Here is a 26,213-nt window from a genome sequence, read left to right as displayed (position 1 = left end):
CTTCAGCTAGCAATGAAGTTTATCTGCTTTTCATATGCTCAGTAAGTACATTCAGAACCCATACCCATTTATATATTGGGATCCTAGTGCTTTCCTGATTGATTTTAAAAAGATCTTTTATATTTAGCATACTGACTCTTGTACTGTTATAAATATTCTTCTCAGGCTGCCTTTTAAGTGTAAGTGGTTTTTTAACATGTATATTGGCAAGTCTTTACTTGAGCACAACATGATTTAATACTGACAAGTCAAATCCCCTCTCTACTATTCTCTAAAATTTTCTTAGCAATTATTTATTTATTCTTCATTAAATTACTACATTTTTAATAATAATTTTCTAGACAAATCTGTTCCAGATATTTAAATTTTTTTTCTACACAGATTTTAATTAATGTATTTATTTTTCTACACAGATTTTTAATTGGTTATTATAACATATAGGAAACAAATTGTTTTTTGATATATATATATACCTTGACTAGGTTAAAAAACCTACTTTACTTTACCAGATGAAATAACTCCCACAGGTCACACACAGGTGATTGTAAGCCCGAGGGCCTCCCAGGTGGCGCAGTCACAGACTCCGCCTGCCAGCAGGAGACACAAGAGGCCCGGATCTGACCCCTGGGTGGTAGGATTCCCTGGAGAAGGAAATGGCAGTCCATTCCAGTATGATTCTCTTTCCATATGTCTTTATGTTTCGGTCTTACTGCATTGGCTAGAGCTTCTCTAACAATGTTACATAATAAAGGATTTATCAATGTGTCTGCTCTAAATTTGATTTCAAAGGAAGTTCCTTTATGTTGCAGTTACGCATCATGCAGGCTTTAGGTCTGAGACAGACCCTTTACCCTAAAGGAATATCTGCCTGTTCTTCAGTTTACAAGGCACTGGTTCTGCATTTGAATTGCTGACAACAGATAGACAATTTTTATTTGACTCTAACTTCAAAACAAAGATGACGAATCACACTGTGGACCTAATTTGTTAGAAGGGTCCATTTAAGCTTCTACTATGTTGCAAAGTTCTCTAAAACTACCATTTCTCATGTTTAAAGATCAGATTTGCTCTGGGGAATGACAAGTCAAGAAAGGAAGGATAAAGAAAAGGCAATGAATAAAACAATTTTTTATTTTCTTTTTATCTTGATAGAATTTTCAAAATCTTCATCTGAGCTAGGGATAAAGGTTAGCCATTTACGAGGTAAGAAATGGAAGACTGGTATAATGGAAAAGGCTAAATCTACGGTTAATCCCCCTGCTTTGCTACCTGTCAATTACTATAACTTTTTATTTACTTCCAGTTTCTTCATTTGTAAAACAAGGATAATGCTATCTTACCCCACATCATCGTTTACAAGAATTAAAAGAAATAATGTATATAAAACATCTAGCAGTGTCTGAGCAGCTTCAATATCTCAGTCCATCCTTCCTTATCCTCCTGCACCCACCAATGAATGAGCAAATTTAAATGTCTGTTGTGTTACTCACATCTAAACACAGGTTCAAAACCAAGAAAAATATACTGAATGAAAATATGCTTACATTTAGCTTTTCAAGAGGTTGTCCTAAAGAGTATATGACATAAGACTGAAGGTGATCTGTGTTTTTTTGTTTGGCTTCTTTTTTTTTCAGCTTCTAGACATGAGATTTTCAAACGAGAAAGTGCTGCAAAAATATGGTGGAAGTTTTCCATCATGAGGACATCCCTGGGGGTCTTCTGGCTTTCGTTCGCTACTTTCTCCACTAAAACAAAAATGGAAAAAATGTAACGATGACCTGGTATGACTATGACCACATTTAGCTATGGAAAAATTACATGATTTTTTTCATTTATAACTTTAAGAAGTAAGCACATTTCTGGACTTAATCAAATAAAACATACTGTATTGAAGGATCGACCTAAACCTAAATAAAAAATCATTCTAAAACAGTTATATATATATATATATATATATGGCTAAATTTGGATTCCTATTTCACATCTTTTAGCCAACCAAATTCTAAATTGTTCAAGTGCTTAAAATGTCAAAGGCAAATAAATGAATGCAATTGTAAGTACTAAGAAAAATAAACCTAATTAAAGAAATAATTCTGTGGTAGTACGAACTTTCTAAGAATGGCCCAAAACTGAGAAGTCATAAAGAGAAAGATGAATAAACTTAACATATAATTTGGAAGTAAAACATACCATAAGCAAAACTGATTTATATCCTTCTAGGTTAACAAAGGATAACAAGACTGATAATACCGAGAAATACTGGGTCTCGAGGCAGATGTGACAGAAACTTTCACCAAACACTCAAAGGACCAAACAGGTATAATCTTTCTGTGTGGTTATTTGGCAGAAACTCAACAGACACAAAACTTCTGACCCAGGAATTATTTCTAATAACTGATCCTAGGGAAATCATTGGACAATATACAGAAATATACAGAAAACTGGAAACAAACCAAATGCCTGTTAACAGAAGATCTGCTAAGTAAACAATGACAGATGGAACTCTATGTAATCATCAGAAGTGACTACGGTTATCTGTATCAGGAGACAAGGACAGACACTAGAATCACAGAGTCTAGCAGGTTCCAAACAGGGTGTAAGGTGTGAGAAACATTTCAAATTACAGAACACACAATATGTGCATGTCTGTCAGGGAGAGAGATATACTGAAAAGTTCACACAGGTAAAAATTAAATGTTAACCTTTGTATGATGAGATTACAAATTACCTTTAGTTTCTTCTTGATTTTTAAAGTCAGTGTGCTGATTTTGGGGGGTATGTAATGAGCATATACTACTTTACAATCAGACAAAGCAAAGCTACTTTGAATTTTAAAAGAAATATCAACCATATAAACATTCAATCATGTAATTTATCATCTTTCCCCTAAACCTGTTTCCACCAAAAATGTATTATCTCTAACTGTTGAGATAATTCTACTTTGGTCATTTTTTTTAGTTTTAAAAATTCCTGAATTGATGCAGTCAGATCATTTATTTCAAATTAAACACATCCACACTGTTTCTGTAACTTAACTGTGTGATCTGACATAGCTAGATGATGAATTACACTATTTTAGCATTAATTTGGGCTTCCCTGGTAGCTCAGCTGGTAAAGAATCGGCCTGCAATGCAGGAGACCCAGATTCAGTAACTGGCTCGGGAAGATCCCCTGGAGAAGGGATAGGCTACCCACTGCAGTATTCTTGACCTTCCCCGGTGGCTCAGATGGTAAAGAAACCACCTGCAATGTGGGAGGCCTGGGTTTGATCCCGGGGTTGGGAAGATCCCCTGGCTGATTGCACGGCAACCCGTGCCAGTATTCTTGCCTGGAGAATCCCATGGACAGAGGAGCCTGGTGGGCTACAGTCCATGGTGTTGCAAAGAGTCGGACATGACTGACTGACTAAGCACACACACATACAGACATCACTGTTGATCAGCTCAAGAAGACTCCTGCTAAAATGCGAATGTAATCCACAAGGTCATTTTTGTGTTTAAAAAATGAATTTCAACTTTGCATACTGATAGCCCATATGAACCCTAAAATATAAGTAGTTCCTGGTAAATACAAAAGGGTTTTACACACTGTTTTTCAAATTTAAGAAATCTTTATTATTATTATTATTTTTAATATATATATATTTTTTTATTTACTTGTGCCAGGACTTCATCGCTGCATGTGGGATCTGGTTCCCTGACCAGGGATTGAACCCAGGTTCTCCACATTGGGAGTGTGGAGTCTTAGCCACTGGACCACCAGAGAAGTCCCAAATTTAAGAAATCTTTAATTTCAGAAAACTTAAAAAAGACTAGAGACTATGGAAAATAATGAACACATCTGTCTCCCAACTTCTAACTTAATCAGAAATAATGAAAACAACTGACCAAAAACACCAGAAATAAGGAAAACCACCACCAAAAACTTCTTCATAATGTAACAAAAGTTTACCATTAACAAATACTCCTCTGATAAGTTTAGTATATGCTTTATCTAGATCTCCACGACACTCAGCATTTTTAAAGATTGATTCTGCGAGTCCAGCAAATTCTTCAAATTCAGCAACAAACGGGAGAATTCCTACTTTACTCTTCTTTGAGATCTTTACTTCTTCCATTTGCCTTATTTGGTTACTCTAAAGTTAGGCAGAAAGCAAGGGAGAAAAATAGCTAAGCAACTTAGAAACAACGTACAATTAAAAGTAAATATATATACCACAAAGGCATGATGTAATTTAATACCTAGAACATTTCGGACATGTACTAATCAAAGATTAACACAATATGGATAACTATGAAAAACTATTTCTAGAGATTAAAAAGTACATAGATATCACTGAAGGAACTAAAATCAAGGGAAAAAATCCAAATTATTCAAAACAAAATGCACTCAAAGCTTGTGAACCTCAGGTCTTTGTTTCAAGTAAAAACAACCAATGAACACTTCTATCATTTATAAAAGGTAAGTATATAATGATTGCCCACTTTGGGGCAGAGCAGATACCAGAGCACACACAGGATCTCTCAAGATTATTTCTGGTTGGTGTCTATATAGTCAAGTTGAGAACCACAACCATTTCCAAATCTCATCAGCCTAAAATTTGTTTGGATAGAGAAGTTCTATGTTTTGGGGGTATGAGCACAGAGGAGAACAGGTACTTCTACTGTGGATTTGCATTATATAGTTTTCCATGTACCTATTAGTCATTTACTCTAAATCAGTATAGCAAAGTACTTGTGTAAGATGGATACAAAGTAACAAATAGACATATAGACAGAACATAGACACTTTGGTTCAAAATAATCAATTATGATTCTGTGTACTTCCAGGGGATCTAGTTCTATTCCCAGTAAGAAGTACACTGCCCAAGTGTTGAGTCATTTTCAACTCCTACCTAAAATTTCATTGTGCTGAGATTCTGGGGGTATAACCTGAAAACCATATGACATGTAGAGATTAGAAAAGTAACCGTTCTTTTGTTCAATATGGTATTGGAAGTCCTAGACATAGCAATCAGACAGGAAAAATAAATAAAAGGAATCCAAATTGGACAAATCATTCTAAAACCTGTATGGAAACACAAAAGATCGTAATGCCAAAGCAAGCTCAAGAAAGAAGAACAAAATCAGAGGTATTATGCTCCCTGATTTCAAACTATACTACAAAGTTACAGTCATCAAACAATATGGTACTGGTACAAAAACAGACATGTACATTAACAGAACAGAGCGCCCAGGAATAAACCCATCCTTATACGGTTAATTAATCTATGACAAAGAAGGCAAGAATATACAATGAGGCAGAGACACCCAGATCATACCATTTTCAAAGGTTAAAGGGTACAAAACCACATCACTGTAGTGTGAGGAATCCTGAAAAGCAAAGTAAATGCAGGTAAGAAATGTACTGGAGTGCAGTGTCCAGCTTGGTAGTACTTGATATGTTTCTAATTTTATCCCTAGTTCTTGGCAGGCTAATCTTTTTAGCCCTGTTCCTTGAAGAACACTTTGGGCTTGGCCACCAGATGAAAGTACTAAACTCAGATACCATCTATTCCACTTTCTGCAGTTGTCTGACATTCATTCTTTGGCTCAATACACAGAGAACCATTCACTACTCTTTCAAGGTATGCTTTAGGTCCAGATCTTGTCCCAAGTACCAAAACCATGTAACACTTACTGAGCACACACAACTGACGACACTGTGAAAAGACTTGATTTAAATTAAGAAACAGATTGATGATAACCAACAGAAGGAACCATCCTCTTCCCTTTAGTGACAAGGTCCATCTTTTAGAAATACATGCAATTTAGCGAAGAAACACGACTTTATACCTTTGTCTAGGTTAATTTTACTAAATTTCTTCACTTCCCAGATTTGAGAGGAACACGAACATTCTTCAGCAAACTATTACTAATTACCACTATTGTTCCCTGGTGACTCAGATGGTAAAGCATCTGCCTACAATGTGGGAAACCTGGTTTCGATCCCTGGGTCGGGATGATCCCCTGGAGAAGGAAATGGCAACCCAGTCCAGTACTCTTGCCTGGAAAATCCCATGGACGGAGGAGCATGCTAGGCTACAGTCCATGGGGTCGCAGAGAGTCGGTCACGACTAAGCGACTTTACTTTCACTTTCATTACTGTCATCATCATCATCATCATCACCATTACAAGCAATTAGTTACAAGCTCTTATTCTGTACCAGGCAATGTGCTAAGCACTTCATTTGAACCCATGTCTACATCTCCCTGACACTATTATATCTTACACTTCTAACAATTACATTCAACTGGATTGAGAGGTATTATATTAAAGTTTTATATACTAGCTTTATTCACTGATAAGAGCAAGAAAATCTTCATATTCTAAAAATGTACAGTGTTCTCATGGTTTATGTTCTAGCTATTCTTATTCTATGTCACATGGGACTCATTATCTTAGACTTTAGTAATTCTTTATTTTCTTTTTGGCAATCAGCTTACAATCAGACCTTACAGGTTTATCATCACTTCTGAAGAAAGCTGGGCAGGGAAGAGGATAAGTGGCCAAATTTCATAATATTTCAAATGCCAGTGCAATCATTTGGTGGGGAAGGAGGGTTAACAAGTCTGTTGAGGTGACATTTACGTTTCTACGGATGGCTTTTAAACTTTCAGAAATCAGTAAGCATTATTTTTAAAAAGTATAAAAGATGAAGTGGATTTTAATCACCCTTAATATTTTTATTATTCTCTCATTATTCTATGGGCTTCCCTGGTGGCTCAGCCAGTAAAGAATCTGCCTGCAAAGCGAGAGACCTGGGTTCGATCCCTGGGTTGGGAAGATCCCCTGGAGGGAATGGCTACCCACTCCAGTATTCTTGCCTCTGGCAAACTACAGACCATGGGGTCACAAAGACTCAAACATGACTGAGTGACTTTCACTCACTCATTATTCTATGGCTATTCAAGCACTGGATTTAACTTAGAGGTTACATAGTAGAATAATTCAGATGATAAATACCTATTTTTACATATTAATACTAAATATATTCATAAAATGAAACTCTTTTTAGAACCTGGCCCAATCCTCTTCATATCTATGAGCTTACCAAAACCTAACAGAAAAAATAAAGTTAATGATTTTTTTCCCTATTAGGAGAAAAATGATAACTACCAAAAGTTGTCATAAGAACAATGTATTCTTAAAGCAATATGATTAAAGCTATTGAACTGAAAGAAAATACTTTAATCAATTAAAATAACCCAAATATTAATTACCCTATTGTGATATATTAAAAGAAGAAAAACAATAAATTCAAGTTTCAGTTGCTTCATTAAATCTATGGTCACTAATTGGTCACCTGGGATTTCAGTTACTTAGTGGATCTCGGGTGTAATCGCTGCTGCCTCTGTGTCAGCCACTCCAGGACTGGCCATGGTTCACAGTGTAGACGGGACACAACTTGGCACTAGCCTGCTCCTGGACACTTCAGCCAATACCCTGCTGCAAGGCGTGGGGACAGGAACAGTAGGTCCCCTGGTGGGAAGCCTGAAGTCTTTGAAACACACACACACACACACACACACACACACACACACAGATACTCTGCAATGGTTAAGAGTTCTAAGTTACTGAAAAAAAAAATACCCAACTTACAATACATTTGTCAAAGTTCCTTTTGACAGTCACCAAAACATTTCCCAGTGTAGTGCTCAGAAAAGAAGCGGGGTCCACGTTCTGTGCAGTCCACACATGGCGACTCATTTTGACTAGCATGTCAAGGGAGTTAAAGCTATCGATTTTGTCTCCTAATGCAATCAAGTTGTTCAGTTCTGGCTCAATGCAGCGAAATATTTTAATTATCATCTGGCGGATCATATCTTTCCTGTTCAGAAATACAAAACAGAATAGTTAGTACAAGGTATTTAGTTAGTAAAGGTATTTACAAGGTAAATACCTTTAACTTTAATCCACTCGGTATACACAAATGACTAAAATTTGATATATCAACTAACACTGTCCAAATAGTTAATTATTCTAGAGTGGTTTCCAACATAAACATATTTTTTTGAGGTTGCATTTTTATCACTCAAAATAACGTCCTTTGTAGAACTGGGTCCTGAAATGTGCTTTGTGATTTCTGAGAAATACACTACAATTCAAATGCAACTTCCTACCAGCAAACATCAAAATTGACTGCCTTTGTGTGATTACAAGAGCAAAGAAAAGCCAAAGAGCTATAAAGGGGACCAAGTTTACTTCATTGAGAAGCTCTGTAACACACTGGGCACACAGATCGGTGCTCTGAGTGTTGTCAGCTATGGACAGTAATCTGGACTCCTCACTGGGCAGCATTCCTTCCTGCTCAATTGAAAGTTTACTTTTTTTTCACAATAAACAACAGATAGTAACAAACACATACTCAGATGAAACAGGCAGCGGTGGGCCAGCATTATGTTGCCGTGACAAAGTTCCTCCATCTGTGTCCTCTGCTTCAGTCTGCAAAAATTATTCAGATACTTTACATAATAAAAGGCTAACAAATTGAAGAGTTTAGTTTATATAGCAATAGCCTGCTCAGTCTCCAAATTCTTAGGAGAGAATGTATGATGAGAAATAATGATTTTTAAAGGTAGTATTATCAATGAAATTATATAATTTAACATGTTGCTTCAGAATGTTCAGGAGAAGCTTTGTTTTCAGATTTTATCTGAGAATGAGAAGCTGTGTTTGCTTGTGAGCACATTTGGGGGGGGTGGGGCGGGAGAGAAAGGTAGAGGAGACTCAGAGGGAGTGCAGGAACGAAGGGACAATTTAATAAAAAGCTGAAAATATCTAGGGACATGTTCAAGGGAGAATATTGAAAATTAAAATCATTGTAATAAAATTAATCATCCTAATAAAACTTGAGCATAAAAAATGCTGTCAGAAGTTCTTACAGAAACTAACAAATTTACTAGCAATTACCATCTACAAGAACAAACCCCCTAACCATCTGAAAGACTTAATTTTGAGCACTGTTTTTATATGTTAGTTCTTTAAAGATCATCTTAATTTTAAAAAAATCACTCGATTTGCATTGTGTTTTTAAGTTCTTTAAAATACTCTAGCAAATGGCTCATTTTATTTTCTTACATTTATGCCACCAGAGAGCCATGTTCAATAGGCATTATTATACCCATTACATAGATGAGGAAAAGTAGGGATTAAATAATTAGTTTATGGTCTTGAAAGGTTGTTGCTGAACGATAAGACGCGGGATTCTTGGCCTCCGGAGGAGACGAATTCAATCCGGGGCCAGAGACGAGGCTGGATCGCTCAGAGCTTTTGTGTAATAAAGTTTTATTAAAGTATAAAGGAGATAGAGAAAGCTTCTGACATAGGCATCAGAAGGGGGCAAAAGAGTACCCCCCTCCTAGTCTTTAGCTGTATGGTATATAGTCACTCACAGTCTGTTAAAGAAAAGAAAGGAATGTCATAAAATCTAGAATGGCACCAGATAATTCATCCCAGGCCATAAAACTATTGACTTGCATCTTGTACCAACAAATAGTTTCGTTTACATAGATTAGGGGAACAATACCTGAACAAGTTAAGTTAGGCCGTTTGGCGGAACCAACTTGAAGATGGAGTCTGGGGTTCATTAACATAGCTTGAGACAACATTTCCATACGAAAAAGAAATGTATTGGTTAACTCATGGTTTGGGAGTAGTTAGCTTTAGGTGAGACCAGGTGTCATGGCCACACAGAATGTTAGGAGAAACCTCCTTTTAATTTTGTATAGAGAAGGAAAAACAGATCGCTGGTTTGTTCTTTTCTGCCGGTTAGGAGAGATAAAAATGTCTGGCACTTACAGCCTCATTCCTCCATTTGGAAACCCCTGGCCTTCCCGCCTGTTACTCTCTCAGTCTCATAGTAAGAAAGCCATAAGAAAGATTCTGATTTGAGGCTCTCCATTTTTCTCTCGCTTGCTTTCATTTATTTTTTAAGACCATGGGGGCTTCCCTGGTGGCTCAGCAGGAAAGAAATCTGCCTGCCAATGCAGGAGCCACGGGTTCAATCCCTGGGTTGGGAAGATCCCCTGGTGAAGGAACTGGCAATCCACTCCAGTATTCTTGCCTGGGGAATCCCATGGAGAGAGAAACCTGGTGGGCTACAGTCCACGGGGTTGCAAAGAGTCAGACACGACTTAGTGACTAAATAACAACAAATATACATTAAAACATCATTGTAATTTTTTAATTCTATTTACTTTTTCTTGATCACTAAAACAATAAATTTGCTTTTTAAAAATATTTTTTGCCAAGTAAACTCAGACATTTCCCCCACTCATCAATTTGGAGAATGTTTAGCCCTAAGATAGTCTAGAATATTAGATTAGATGCCCAAACCCTATCCTTTTTTTTAATATCTTATATGATAAAAAATATTTTAAAAATCCTTACAATGTAAATTCTTTCTGTTCTGATATTAAAATTATGACAATATAATGATTATGCTAATTATGATACAGATCATAAATATGCACTAGTAAATAAATGTCACCCATACCACAGTTCCAGGCATACTCTGATGCTGCTGTAGTTTGAAAAATTTACTTATGAAGTCTTGTTCTGCCAGACACAGGGGCTCCAGTTCACTCAGTACCTGTTCAAAGATCTGAAGAAAACCAAAATGATTCTACAAAGAACTGAACAAAACGCTTAAAATAACATTCCACATTTAATCACTTTTCTGCAGCAACCAGGGAAGCTTTATCTATAATCTTAATAGAATCCCCCAAACAAATACTTCCAAGATTGACAGGACAATGCAGTACTGATGAGGCATAACAGGGTCAGAACATACCTAAAACAAAACTGACAACAATTACTCACTTGGAATCTGGAAAGAGGAACAGAGTGATAAAACTTTATTTAAACAATTTAGCTTCATAAAAGTTGTTTCCTCTTTGTAGTCACTCAAATAACTGGATTGACAATGCAAGCTCTTTATGATTTAAAACAAATTTTAATAAAGCTGTTATGTCATTTAATTGATGAATCACATTTCAGTTGCCATTTGACCAGTTATTTTTTTTTTTTTTTTAGATTCAGAAATGGAAAGTAAGACACGGTTAATTAAAAGAGTCAATAGAGCCCAAATCTTTGAACACAATTAAAGCAGTAACAAACTGGTGCTAGAAAACTGACAGTAATGTTTAAGAAACATGCGTCATTTTATCTTACCTTATCAAACCTGGCTCTGTCGGCGACATCGAGATCAGAGGCCGACATGTCTCCCATGTCCAGCAAGGAAGATGACTGAGACCGGCGGTTCCCGGAGCTCTGAACACTGAGCTTATTTAGACTGGAAGTAGACCCGGTTAATTTCCCGGAACTCCCGTGAAGACCTGGGAAATGATAAACCTTTAAAAGCTGTGACCTTCACGAATGAAAGGTTCATGGCATCCATCAGGGCTCCCTTCTGCTGTCCTGCTCTTCTGGGGCTCATATGGGTTAGGGCACAACTCTGCCACATGAAGAGGATGTACAGTGTCTTCCTCTTTCATTAAGATTTGTGTTCTACTTCTGAGCCTATGTAAAGATAGGTGAAATCATACAGAATCACAGAATAAGACTGAAAGGGATCTTAGAGATCACACTGTGCCCTGCCCAGTCTCATCACAGTTGTCTGATGATTTTTCAAAAGTAGATGAGGAGTTCTTTTCCACTCAGAAGACATGACTATGGATGAAAGTCACTGACCCCCTAGAATACTAGCTAACATAATGATTGTATTTCTAGAAAAAAACTGCCATATTCCAATATTATTTGCCTCTACATTGAATCAACATATTAGGCTGAACCACATGAAACTACCAACACTCAATTAATCTTGTCCTACTAAAAACGTCAATTACACATGACTCAACTTAATACATTCCTGAACTCAGACACTCCTGTTTTTTCAGCAAGTGAATTGATTAAAGTTCTTTTAAAAACTAAACAAAATGAAAAGAGAAAAAAAAACAACAAAAACAAAACCCTGAATATTTGTTGTATTTAAAATACAACTAACATAACACATACATAGTTAACTATATTAATATGGGACATCTGAGTTTAGGTATAAACATAGGTATCTATCATAGCTATGAGGAAAAATGAGAACAATATGTCTGCACAATATCCTACATACACCAAACTATTAAAGGATTCTATTTTTACAAGAAAATGTGATGTTTCTATTCAGAATTAAATTTAAACAGTAAAACATTTTTATTCTTCTTGACTATTTCTCAGCTAAACCTGTATTATTCACTGATGGTCAGAAGGGACAAATAATAAAATAAGTGATAAAAAATATGATATACAAATCATATTTGTATATGTAAAGTAAAAAATAACAACAACAAATATGATATACAGTTAGTTAGAGACAAACTTTGGTTTCATTATGCAAAATCTGACCATACGTACAAGAAATTTTATAGTTTCTAAACACAGCCTGAAAACAAAAGTATAACGGTTAAGACTTTTTATAAGTTTCTGACTACCCACCATACATGTTTAACCATGCCACACATTTCTTGGATGCAGTCATCCCACTTCCTTTCTGTTGGTTTTCTTTCTGGCCAAGCCCTGGCAACCCAGAGCAAGCAGTGTTTCTGGCGCAGCTTCTCCAGGATGAACGACTGGCTCCTAGACACACACACGCACTGAGAGCACCTGCTGACACGCCGAGCACGCCCACTCTCGGCTTCCCGTCTGACAGCACTGCCTTTCCAGGCAGTGTGGCTGCGACGGGTTAGGCTGCAAGCGTCACAGACAAAGACAAGTTAGCAAGCTGCAATCTGCACAAACCGCGCACAAGAGGAAGTTAAAGCTCTAGTTGAAAAGACACATGCAAAGAACCAGGAGCATCAAGCAACGAGAGAGGCAACATATGTTTAGTTGGTCACCTACTGCTTGAGAAATTACATGACAGAAAAACCTTTACTAGTCTTTTAATGTACTATTTGATGCAAATATTCAGGTAAAAATATCTACATGTGTAAACCTCCCCCACACTTTTAAGTCTCCTAAGCTGATGTACTTAAATTTAAAGACTACACTTCCAAGTTCTGATTTCTGAAGAAAACAGAGTTCAAGTAAATAATTTAATACAGTGAAAATTTAATAGAATGAACTTGCACATTTATACATTAAATGCATTAACAATCCTGTATTCACTGAAAGCTCTTGGAAGGAATCTCCACTGTACTAAATAATTTTATACTCCCTCTGATAAAAAAAAATTATGAGTGGAGTTTTAAAACCATTTTAGAAATAATAAGCTAAACTGTTTAGTAACTTAGCTGGCTCTGTGAACACTGAGAATAAAACACATGTATCAAAACACTAATTATTGGGAGATGGGTAGGTAGAAGGGTAAAGCTGAGAGACAGGTCTAATGTGGGAATTGGAGTTCTTTCAGGGTCATTTGGCATTTCCTTTATCTAAAACCTCTCTTTAGTATTTGTTCGATCAATTGTAGAGATCGTTTTGTGAAACATTCTAAACCCAAATGAGAATCTAACTTGAATGGCAAAGAAAGAAATTATAGAATAAAACAGAAAATTAATGAATATAACTCTAGAAATATTTAAGAAACGGAAAACAAGGTGTCAACTCCTGCCAAACAGGGATAGTGATAGTTGCTATTGCTAGGCAAAAGCTCGAGTATAAACTACTAATTTGCCACACCAAAAACATGTCAATCTTCCTAGCCTTGTCTGCCTGAAGTTTAAAGGAATATGAAATGATAAGGCTGGACACACAGCAACCAGGAGCGGGGGATGCACTGGAGCCACTAGCTTGTCAATCTGAACAGTACCTGCTGGCGATCTTAAGGTGTCACTCTACTAAGTTCACCAGTTTCAGAGCAAAGCCTAATTCTGCATATAGTTTTCTTTTTTAAAGTAGTTAATAAATACTACTAGTGCCCTATTTGGGCTCATAAAAAAGTCTATATTATTTATCAGCAAGAAGTAACAATATTCTGGTAAATTTTAAATATCCTTAAACAATTTCTGCTAGAGTACAAGCACCAAGAGGGTAGGGTCTTTGCTCATTGCTGCATTCTCAGTATCGAGCAGCGATTATCATGTAATAGGTAATTAATAAACATTTACTGAATGAATCATCCACTCAGGACTGAATGTAGTCTTGTGTTCAAGACTCCCTTTGGAGTCAACAAGATTTCTTAATTTCAGTGGACAAACACTGGAAAAAATGTGTTTGGCATATCATTTTTTAAGTTTTGGATTACTAAAGATAAGGAAGTTATTATGTAAATGGACTCAACTAATACTTGTGTGTCTTATCTTAGTAGTAAAAAGAAAAAAAATGGGCAATTTAAAAAATTATTACTAGATATCCTTTGCCTGTCTTTTCATTCAGTACATCTGAGGAATACAGAAGAAAAACAAAACACCAAAGTATCAATCTCCGGAGGACAATCCCACACCTCTGAGAGTATCAGGGTAACCTTCTGACCTTAGAAAGGCAAAGGTTTTATAAAAACCTTACCGCAAAGAAAAAGTGCTTTACTGGCATTTTAACATTGTTTTAAATTATCTAAACTAAGTAGATGTTAAAGACTTGAGTAAAGAATGGTTCAAAAAGAGAGAATTCCCCTGAATCTCTATGACTATACACAATTTCCTTTTGTAAAATACATTCAATCTGACTTTCTATTCTTTTTTTTTTTAACCGCCCGCCGCTGACTTTCTATTTTTATTAGTATCTCGGATGCAGCATTTTCAGAGCAAGGAAAAAACAAAACAAATTTAAAATTTTATTCATAATTCCTTAATTTTGATCCATTGAAAATTTACCTTCCCCAAATTTTAGGTTTCTCTTTTAACTGTAATTACTATTAAGAACTGATTTAAACATAATTCGAATCCTTGAAAAGGTATCTTTAAAAAGTTTACATTCTATCTATTTAGAACTTCTGAAGTCATTTGTATTTAACTTGAAATTTATTTTTAAATGTTGACCAACAAGCTACATTTTCAAAGATGAACAAAATAGTTTTTATCCTCTGAATTCTGTTTATTATTTAGTTTTTCCTTTCTTGTAACTGATAACATCAAAGTAATAGAAACTATAATTTTTTGGTTACTCTCCTATTTCTTACTACTTAATGGATACATACGAGAGATGTAATTTTAACCCTGTTTTAAAAGTATCTTCTAAACTTGTCTTAGGTTAATTAAAAATTTTTTAACAAGATAATTTAAGAACTTCAAAAAATAAGAAAAAAAAATTAAGGTTTTAGGTTAATGCAATGATACCATTAAGATAGTATTGTATTTGATTTAAATTATATTCCAATTATGTCATTTATCTCAATGAGAATCTTAAGCTTGATAAATTAATATTATGACAGGGGCATTAATAACCTCCCAAGGAGGTAGTTTTAGAAAGATTTCCCTTTTACTGCAGTAGCAAGTGATGACAAATATACTAAATGAAAACATTAAACATGTAACTGTATTAATATGTTGTTTACTAAAAAGAAAAACTGATTTTGTTATAGCCACGCTTTCCGGGAAACAGACTCACTCAGAAGGACAATGCAGATAGTGGAGTGCAGTTTATTACACCGGCGGGCCCAAGGCAGAGTCTCCTCTTAGCCAAGGACCCCGTCCAGCATTTGTGAAAATCTTTTATACCCCATGTGTACGTGTCCAAATCCACCACCTACCCCATGTGTACGTGCCCAAACCCCACCACCTACCCCATGTGTACGTGTCCAAACCCACCACCTCAATTCCGTTGAGACTTACATAAACAAAGGTAGGGTAAATACAACTACAATAACCCCATCATTCAAGTGTTGTGTGTTCAAACAGTCAATAGTCAATAAGCCCGGAGTTACATTCCAACCAGTTAATAATCGATAAGCCTGTGATTACATCCTGATAGATACAGGAAAAGTTTATGACCTGTCCGGAGACAGGGGTGATTACGGTATGCTTCCTCTTAGGCAATGAGCAACCTGGATGTGATCTTCAAGATTCCCCTGTCTGGAGGGGGTCTTATCCTTCCATTGTCGTTCCCACAGGCACTAAGCAGAGAGTTCAGAGTCCACTGGAGAGGCAGCCGAGCACGATCAGCACGGACAGGCCTGAGATGGAGTCCAGGCCCTATGAATTCCTTCTTCAATTTAACATATCCATGGTGAAACATTAACAAGGATATAAACACACCGTTTAAGAACAAGTAACCTTTAGGATGAGTTAGCATTTCTGTTTCCAAAAGCCTATTGTCCCAATATTTTTATCAGTATCTTTACCAAAGTGTAATACACAGATTCAAACCATTTAAAAAATCGGAACTAGTATCACCAATATATTAGTGTTGTATTAAAAACAAAAACAAACCACAAACCAGTGAATCACAAAATAATTACCCACTACTAAAGATAGTCTTCTTTGTCCTAAAGAAAAGAATGGAAAGACGAGCTATCAATTTCAATCAGGGCACAGGCTCCTTTCAACAAGCAAATGCTACACTCATGGTTCTAAAGGGGAGCTATGCAGACACAGAGGACACACTGTAGCCATTTAAGGCCAGGTTCTGACTCCGACAGGCACAGAACTCCATCCAAAAAGCCCAGAGATGGGTACATGCAAGAGCAGAACGTGGCCTCGGCAAATCATTTCCTTGCAACTTGATACTTTCACTGGTTATCCTTTTAAATCAAGTTTTTTGTTTATTTAACATATTTAGAAGCAACAAAAACCCCTCTTGTTTCAAAAATAACTCTTTGGAAAAATAAAGTATAATTACAGGAGAAATTTTGGTGACATTTTTACAGCCCCTTCACAGGGGAGAAAACACTTAGCAACTTTCTTTTTGATTCAAAATAGCCAGTGACAAGTAAGAAGCCAGGCATCACTTCACTTCCCTGTGGAGTGCAATGACTTAAGAGATCACAGACTTGCCTCCAACTGGTACAAAAGGTCTTTTAGGAAATCAGAAACTGAACTTCCAACATCTGTCTCTTAATCTAGTACTTTCTCTCCAGACTGCACTTCATTCTCTGGCCAACTGCTGCTGCTGTGACTATACACAGCTGTCCCTGGTATCTGTGCAGGGTTGGTTCCAGCACCAGTGGTGGACACCAAAATCCATGGATGCTCAAGTCCCATGGTTGGTCCTCCGTATTTACGGGTTCCGCGTCTGCGCTGTACTTTTATTAGACACGGCATGTATATACAATTGCTGTCAAGTTCACATACTGCAGAATTTTAATTAGTAAAAATAAGGCTTTAGAGACATACTTGTTCCATGAAAAACCTATAAATCAAACCAATGCATTAGATTTATTCTTTTACTAATTCTATTGTATCTCCTTCCACCTTGCCTAAAAAGTCTTAAAATTATGTGTCACAGATAAATAATTTTTAGTAGAAGAGAAAACAAGGGGACTGAGGTGCCTAAGCTTACCAAGCTTCTTGCTTTCTTTAGTTGTGCCAGTCATCTTGATCTTTGCAACTTCAAAGACATCTTTAATTTCTCTCTCACAGAGTCATGACAAACAATCCATGCAATTCTTAAAAGTGAAAACAACACATACTCATTAATAAAACAAGTATAACAATTTCCATTTCTCAATCCCCCCATATCCTTTGTGCTTGTTTTCAATTTTGTGGTCTTAAAATATTTGATGCATTTCATAGGACACAAGAAGGCTATTTTCCATCTTTTAAAAAAACTGAACTGGCATCATAATATTAACAGTTTGTAAAAATATGAAGTTGAATAATCACACTCACATTTTCACTTTTATACTTTCAGTTCAGTTCAGTTGCTCAGTCATGTACGACTCTTTGCAACCCCATGGACTGCAGCATGCCAGGCCTCCCTGTCCATCACCAACTCCCGAAGCCTGCTCAAACTCATGTCCATTGAGTCGGTGATGCCATCCAGCCATCTCATCTTCTGTTGTCCCCTTCTCCTCCAGTCTTCAATCTTTCCCAGCATCAGGGTCTTTTCAAATGAGTCACTTCTACGCATCAGGTGGCCAAAGTATTGGAGTTTCAGCTTCAATATCAGTTGTTTCAATGAATATTCAGGACTGATTTCCTTTAGGATTGACTGGTTGTATCTCCTTGCTGTACGAGGGACTCTCAAGAATCCTCTCCAACACCACAGTTCAAAGGCATCAATTCTTCGGTGCTCAGCTTTCTTTACAGTCCAACTCTCACACCCATACATAACTACTCGAAAAGTCATAGCCTTGACTAAATGGACCTTTGTTGGCAAAGTAATGTCTCAGTTTTTTAATATGCTGTCTAGGTTGGTCATAGCTTTTCTCCCAAGGAGCAAGCCTCTTTTAATTTCATGGCTGTAATCACCACCTGCAGTGATTTTGGAGCCCCCCAAAATAAAGTCTCTCACTGCTTCCATTGTCTCCCCATTTATTTGCCATGAAGTGATGGGACCAGATGCCATGATCTTAGTTTTCTGAATGTTGAGTTTTAAGCCAACTTTTTCACTCTCCTCTTTCACTTTCATCAAGAGGCTCTTTAGTTCTTCACTTTCTGCCATAAGGCTGGTGTCATCTGCTTATCTGAGGATTTTGATATTTCTCCTGGCAATCCTGATGCCAGTTTGTGCTTCACGAAGCCCAGCATTTCAAACGATGTACTCTGCATATAAGTTAAATAAGCAGGGTGACAGTATACAACCTTGATATACTCCTTTCCTGATTTGGAACCAGTCTGTTGTTCCATGTTCAGTTCTAACCGTTGCTTCCTGACCTGCATACGGATTTCTTGAGAGGCAAATAACGTGGTCTGCTACTCCTATCTTTTGAAGAATTTTTCACAGTTTGGTAATCCACACAGTCAAAGGCTTTGGCGTAGTCAGTAAAGCAGCAGTAGATGTTTTTCTGGAACTCTCTTGCTTTTTCAATGATCCGATGGTAATTTACACATTACCTTTCATGTATTTTAAACATAGCTGCATTCATACGATACTGGGTGTTTGGGGCAGCACAATCACGCTTTTCCAGGTCATATGCTAATGACTGCAGAGTATTATGCTCTGCTGATATTCAGTTTAGTAAACCAACCTCCTAACACAGACTACATAATTGGTTTTGATGTTTTCCTGTGATAGACAATGTTACAACAAGCTTTTCATCTCTAATGAACTGCTTTATTGGAATAATTTCCTAAGGGTAAAATTACAGTGCTAAAGAATAAGGGAATCTTTTAACTCTTCTTCCATAATACCATGCTGTTTCAAAAATTATTATACCAACAGACAGGATCAATGACACTGAAGCAGGACACTGAGTTTTACCATACCTTGCCAGCATGGGGTAGTAAATTAGCCCCAAATAGGTTACTCTCATAAGAATTTAATTACCACATCTTACAGTTTTCATAATCAAATGATTTCTTTTTAAAAAACAAAATTTATTCTAGTTCAAATGAAAACATCTATTATTTAACATGCAAACTCATTCCCTCATCATCTATGCTTATTATCATACAAAAATATTTTATACCCTGACGAAAGAGTCAACAGTGGGAGGCCATGTATTTTTCCAAATCCTATGTTAAATGCCTTATGTAGAGTTTCACTAAATTTAAATAAATCCGCAGCAGAAAAACTCCTATGCCTAGTTATTCTTTTAAATTTATCATGAAATCTACACTTCAATTTCAAACACATCCAGTTTTAGAACAGTTTACTTTGCTTTAAACATCAGATGTAACTTTCAAAGGTATATCACTTAAATTATTTGTATACTGACTCATAGTTCATTATTGATTTTTTTAAGTTATTTTATAAGTATATAAAAATATATTAGATATATTTATATATATTTAGATATTTTATTGATAGATACGTCCTTATAAAAAATTTTTGGATGAAACATAATATAGAGCCTTCTTTTTTCCAATTTGCATGCCACATACATTTCCCACAGATTCTCCGTAAGGAAAGTTAAATAGGAAATTTTTTCCTGTGATCTTTGTGTGTAGCTTTAAAAGCAAATCTAAAGCTAAACAGACACTAAAATTATTCCTATTTCGTTCAGCTATTTCACTTTTCAGCATCTCATTCGTTGAATTTTAAATTATCACAAAAACACTGATCACTGGAAATCAATGTAAATGGCTGACCAACTTATAATTCATAAAATCTTCATTAGATTTCTACTCAACTCACTCAATATAACAGACTGCATTCCAATACCCAAACTAAGTGCACACTACTACCCAAGCAATTTAAACAGTCGCTATTTCTAAAACAGTGATTTGAGCAGACTACTGAAAATCACCTTCTTTTTCAATACAATTGAAATGACTGAACACCCTCCCCCAGGTGCTCAACAGAACCCACAGGTGGGGAAGCCCACAGACAGGCGTGACTCCCAGCTCATTCACTTACTGAATTCAGAGAGAAGCTTCTCACTGGGAGTATTTCTCTTAGCATCCTGTATACAGCACCTAACTTAAAATCCAACTATCTTGAGCTTAAATACTGTTATCTCAGGCAGTATTTCCAACTTTTTCTTGTGCTCACTTTAGAGTCTTACAGATAACACCATGTTTTATTTTCTATATTTACAAATATAGGACTGAGGCTGAGACAATGTGTGAGCAGTCTTAAAGACTGTCGGCCTCAAGGGGCTATTGGGAGAGGAAAGATTGTTCCTACCTAAACAAGGATAAACCATCTCCCTGCTCAACTGCTCTACATGCTCTACTGCCCCAGCTAGGCAGAAGGGATTCTGGGCAGCCGAGCTTATTACATGCCCAACGCACCTCTATTTTCCTTAGGCTCTAAATTACATACACCCCCAAATCAGGGGTTTGCTTAGATTCAGCCGTAAGTAGAGTTGGGGCAGGGCCTAGTTATTCTTTTCCCTAAAGAAATGAAGACAAGCTTTTCCTGATCCTGCCAAAAAGTGTGAGCTGGGTACAAATAACCAAGTACAAAGGTGAGTGCTACGTCACTTCAATCAGGTTCAACTCTTTGCAGCCCTATGGACTAGAGCTCACCAGGCTCCTCTGTCCATGGAATTCTCCAGGCAAGAATACTGGAGTGGGTTGCCATTTCCTTCTCCAGGGGACCTTCCTGAGCCAGACACTGAAGCTGAATCTCCTGTCTCCTGCATTGGCAGGCGGGTTCTTTACCACTAGCACACACTACATGGAAAGGATCAAGTACAAATAGCATCTGGATTTAATTATTATTTCTTACCAAAGAAACACTGATTTGTCAGGTTCCTTTTTTCATTCCTTTCCTTCCATTTCCTTTCATTCCTTTCTTGGTCATATTAATAAGATTCCTATTTTTGAAAACACTTGAGCAACCAAATTAGATTATCAGGCATAAAACTGCATGGTCTGTCACAAGTTCAAACACAAGATAAAGCAAGATTCTTTGGAAATAAGATAATTTCATTTAAAAAAGCACATCAATACTGTCAATTGAAAATATACCATGAGCAGAGAATGATTCCATACTTCAGCACTAGACTGGCTACTGGCTTGCTTCTTCACTTTAAATTACATTCATGAAGCTACATATATATAAAGATACGGCAATAATACTCACTGAGAACACAATCAGGCAAAAAGCTTATTGATTATTTTACTCATTTGAATATTCACTAGGGGACAAAGCACTTGTTGGCACAAAACTCTTAAGATGTAACGATATTTAATCATTCAAAATACAGTATTAATCCTCTTAAAACTTCAGAAGGCAAAGATTCCAGTCATGCAAATATTCTTCTGTAAACTATCTCCAAATCAGAATTCTGCTGACTCAAAACTAATCAGAATACAACACAACAGTAGAGTCCTGAGCCCAAGGGTTCCTGCTACAATGGCCGTTTACTAAATGAGAGCATGTCATTCTGCTACTCAAAGCCCATCAACACCCCTCCCTCATCTCTCTGCAAGTAAAAACCAAATTCCAACACCGGTGCCCAGTCCCTTCCAGATCTGCCCTGCCCCGCCCCCCGCCCCCCACCGCACCTCTCACGCCCGCCCTCCCATCCTGAACCTGACTCGCCGTGCTCCCACCACCACGGCCTGGTTGCTCCTCCAGTGCTCCAGGTTGCTCTTGCCTTGGGGCACTTGTGCTGTGCTGGGAAAGCTTTCCTCGGAAATTCCCACTGCGCACCCCTGCTTATCTTTAAAATTTGTGCTCAAATGTTGCCTTCTCGGACCACCCTTTTTGAAACCGCAACCTTTCTGATGTCCTAGCATTCCCTGCTTTATTTTCTCTAGAGCTCTCAGCAGTACCTTCCAGCAGACTATGAAGTTGACTTTTATGTTGGTCCTTCTCCACTGGAATATGTACTCTGAACAGGCAAGTGTTCGCCTGTCTCCTTCAGCGCCGTTCTCTTTCGTGCATACAACAGTGTCAGCACACAGCAGATGCTCAGCGCGTTTGCTAAGGGAACGTGTGAATGGCTCTTTCTTGTCCAGCTGTGGCCATCCGTGTGTGTGTGTGCTCAGCCACTCAGTCGTGTCCCACTCTGCGACCCCACGGACTGTGGCCACCAGGCTCCTCTCTCCACGGGATTCTCCAGGCAATGGTACTGCAGTCGGTTGCCATTTCCTTCTCCAGGGGATCTTTCCAACCCAGGGATCAAGCCTGCATTTTCTACATTGACAGGTGGATTTTTTTTTTATCATTGCGCCACCTGGGAAGCCCAAGTGGTATTTATCACTGTTGTAATCTCTGCGTCTCACAAGTCTGGCACCATCCTGTCCCTTGTTTTGGGATTCTCTCTTGTGACTTATAATCTCTATTCCTACTATCATCCTCTTCGTCCAAGATTTCATTTCAGTTCATTATTGTATTAGGTTCTTAGTTTCCCCTATCAAGTCTCTTCCTATGTCTGAAGAATGCTGCTAGGACTCACGACTCAGATTTTTCAACCTAACTTCTCACTCTTCTAGAATATGGAATTTCAGCTTCAGTCAGGCTGGTCTTCTTAAAGTCCCGGGAAAAGAGTCAAGTCCAATGTTTTCTATGAAGTTTTCTCCTGTGGCTACAGGTCATGAATTTCCTTTCTCTAACATGCTATACATTTAAACTCATATCCAGTTCAGCACTTAACTCTGGCCGGCTGCTAAGGATAGTTGCTCTTCCCGGGCAGACCTGACGCTCTCTGGAAGTAGGAGCATGTGTGGGAGCCACTTCTTATTCTTACATATGGATTAGTGAGTACAAAAGAGGCACACAGTGAAAATCTGGTGAGTGACAAAGAAATGTACCATAATATGATAATCCAATTTTTCCAGCTAGTGTGTCCCACAATCAGGAACAGAAATACCCATGTTCCTCTGTGCCTGGAACAGTGGAATGTCTCCTTAATAAAGAGGCACACTGCATGTGCTTAAAAGAACAGATTACAGGTTCTTATAAAGCAAATGCCTCATTGAAAATATAACTTCATACTCTCTAGTTTTTATATTGCACATAAAGCAACTCAGGAAATAATTATTTAACTAACTAAACTAAATGATGCTTCAAGCTACAGTACGGCCTAATACTATACTGAAGTTCAAATTTTAGCTGTTCTCCATCTAAGTACATAAAATAAATGTTCTCCAGAATTTTAGACTCTGTGGGAGAAGGCGAGGGTGGGATGTTCAGAGAGAACAGCATTGAAACAAGTATACTATCAAGGGTGAAAGAGATCACCAGCCCAGGCTGGATGCATGAGACGGGTGCTCAGGGCTGGTGCACTGGGAAGACCCAGAGGGATGGGATGGAGAGGGAGACGGGAGGGGGGGATCAGGATGGGGAACACATGTAAATCCATGGCTGATTCATGTCAGTGTATGGCAAAAGCCACTACAATATTGTAAAGTAATTAGCCTCCAACGAATAAAAATAAATGAAAAAGAAAAAAAATGTTCTCCATAGCTAATGAGCACTAAGAAATTCAACTACTTGCTGCTTTTTTAAGAACATACAATAGTGCTTCAAATGTCACTTGCGGAACTGAACACACGACCTCTCGATTCTAAAAGATAATGCTCTATACTCAGTGAGTAACTGACGTCAAATCCATACCTTTGTTAGTCCCTCATATTTTCGATAATCCGTACTCTCTAGCCACTCCATCAGCTTGGCATATCGGAGTAAGTCTCTATGAAATGCATGATGATTAGGTAAAGTCAGTTCAATAGAGCGCTGAGCAAGAGTTGAACTCTGATCACGACCCTAGAGTGAATAAATAAGGACATAACTATCACTGACAGTATAAAGAAACACTGTTGTAACTAAATATCCTTAATAATGATCAAGCATGGCCAAGCAAAAACAACAGAACATAGAAATATAAGAACTGAGTACTTACTTGTCTTTTTTTAATCATCCTGTGTATACAAACTGAACACCACCACCATAAAATAGTCATAAACACACAAGAATGACTCTCTGATAAATCGACTCATTTTATCTTTTAGAGTAGTTGAGAATGAATAGTTTAATCAACTTTACCTCTCCCATAACATTTTACAATTGACTAAGCAAATAAATATCATGATATAAACTGTTACTAAGAAACACACACCGAACAGGGGAAGTCATTCAAAACAAATTGTCTCCATCTATGATATCTCCATTAGAGTCTACGATATTTAAACAGCAGGTGAAAATGCACAGGACACAGAATGTCAGAACTAGGAAGGACTGCAGATGACTGCTTCCTGGGCTTTCCAGGGCAGCGCTCAGTGCTCAGTTGCTGGATCATATCCTATTCTTGGCCAACCCAATAGATTGTCTGTAGCCTGCCGGGCTCCTCTGTCCATGGGAGTTCCCAGCAAGAGTACTGGTGTAGGTTGCCATTTCCTCCTCCAGGGGATCTTCCCCACCCAGGGACTGAACCTATGTCTTCTGCACTGCAGGCGGATTCTTTACCACTGAGCCACCTGGGAAGCCCTTTCCAGGATAACCCCTAATAATAATGTAATTTTAATTTTTCCATTAATTTTCTACAGAAGCAACTATATAATTTTGTTTTTAATCCTTGACATGACTTATATAAATGAGCACGTTTTCAATCAGCCTGAGGCAGACGATGCATCCTGACTTTTGTTCTAGAGTATATGGATCCAGTAGATCAGCTGACCCAACGGAACAAACTGAAATTCAAAGGGCTAAGTGATCCACACAGGCCACACAGGCGGAAGGCTAGAATCTGAACCTCAGCCATGTGAGTCTCACTTCTGTTTTCTTTTAAAAACATGCCAAACAAAACCATTCTAACCAGACTCAAAAACTGCTGAAGGTCATTACAAACATTACATTTCAGAAATGTTTACCACATCAGAAGGATGACTGAGATTCCACTGACTCACAGATATTAGATACTGTACACAGAGAGAGATTAGTTTTAAGTCTGCTAATGTCTCCAAATTGTGCCTTAATTAAGTTACACTAACTAAAAGGAAGGAGTATTTGACAAACTTGTTATTGCTGATAAATGTTTTCCAAATATTTTACCCTTATTAATAATAACATTAGATATATTTCCATTATCCTTCCTCAATAATTTTTTCAATAATTCAAGACTCAAAATCATGGTTTATGTTCTTCTATAGCTGTTTACTCAGGTCACTGCATGTTAAGTTGTACTATTTAATTTAATGTCAGGAAAACTCTTCAATTAAAAACCTTCATCTCTCCTGCAAAATGGAAGAACCAACATTTATAGAGAATTTTACGGTTTACAAAGCTCTTCTACATATATTACTATTCAAAACTTTCTACTGTAAGTAGCATTTCCAGATCATCATCATGTGAAAATTCACTGATATAAAAACATTATTACCTTCAGACTATTAGGATATATTAAATATTGTTAGTGTTAACAGAAAGATTTTAAGAGAAACTGGTTTCAAAATATATAGGAAGGAGAAAAAATACTTAAATTGCTTAATTCAATCAATAATATAGATAACTATCATATCTAGAATTCAATCGTGCTAAGAATTTTACTCTTTATATACTTTAAAAATTAAGACATTGTTTAAAGTTTCTTATTAGAGATAAATAAATTAGTAATGATGACTGAAAACCTTTTGAAAAGGACTGGCCATTCTAGATGCCTTTAAGAACACCATGATTCATGAGAAGAGGTCAAAATATCAACATTAACAGGAGTTTTGGAAGAAGCGGATTCCAACCCTCATGAATGA

The 26,213-nt window shown here is 37.1% G+C and overlaps 1 protein-coding gene and 1 non-coding gene across 2 annotated transcripts in view; both read right to left on the bottom strand.

Annotated features, from left to right (window-relative positions):
- LOC136152769 (exocyst complex component 1-like) overlaps window positions 1–26,213 on the bottom strand; it is a 41,075-nt gene that overhangs the window by 5,544 nt on the left and 9,318 nt on the right. Inside the window, 9 exon segments of the mRNA XM_065914141.1 lie at window positions 1,545–1,628; window positions 1,630–1,745; window positions 3,952–4,135; window positions 7,642–7,870; window positions 8,408–8,484; window positions 10,538–10,645; window positions 11,215–11,378; window positions 17,470–17,575; window positions 24,085–24,234. Coding sequence (XP_065770213.1) covers window positions 1,545–1,628; window positions 1,630–1,745; window positions 3,952–4,135; window positions 7,642–7,870; window positions 8,408–8,484; window positions 10,538–10,645; window positions 11,215–11,378; window positions 17,470–17,575; window positions 24,085–24,234 — 1,218 coding nt within the window.
- TRNAG-CCC (transfer RNA glycine (anticodon CCC)) lies at window positions 3,693–3,765 on the bottom strand. Its single transcript has one exon. It is a non-coding gene; the product is annotated as a tRNA-Gly (tRNA).

The sequence above is a fragment of the Muntiacus reevesi genome, chromosome 22, assembly GCF_963930625.1.
Source record: "Muntiacus reevesi chromosome 22, mMunRee1.1, whole genome shotgun sequence".
NCBI lineage: Eukaryota > Metazoa > Chordata > Mammalia > Artiodactyla > Cervidae > Muntiacus > Muntiacus reevesi.
The sequence above is the reverse complement of the archived record's forward strand: the minus strand, read 5'-3'. Positions and strand labels throughout refer to the sequence as shown.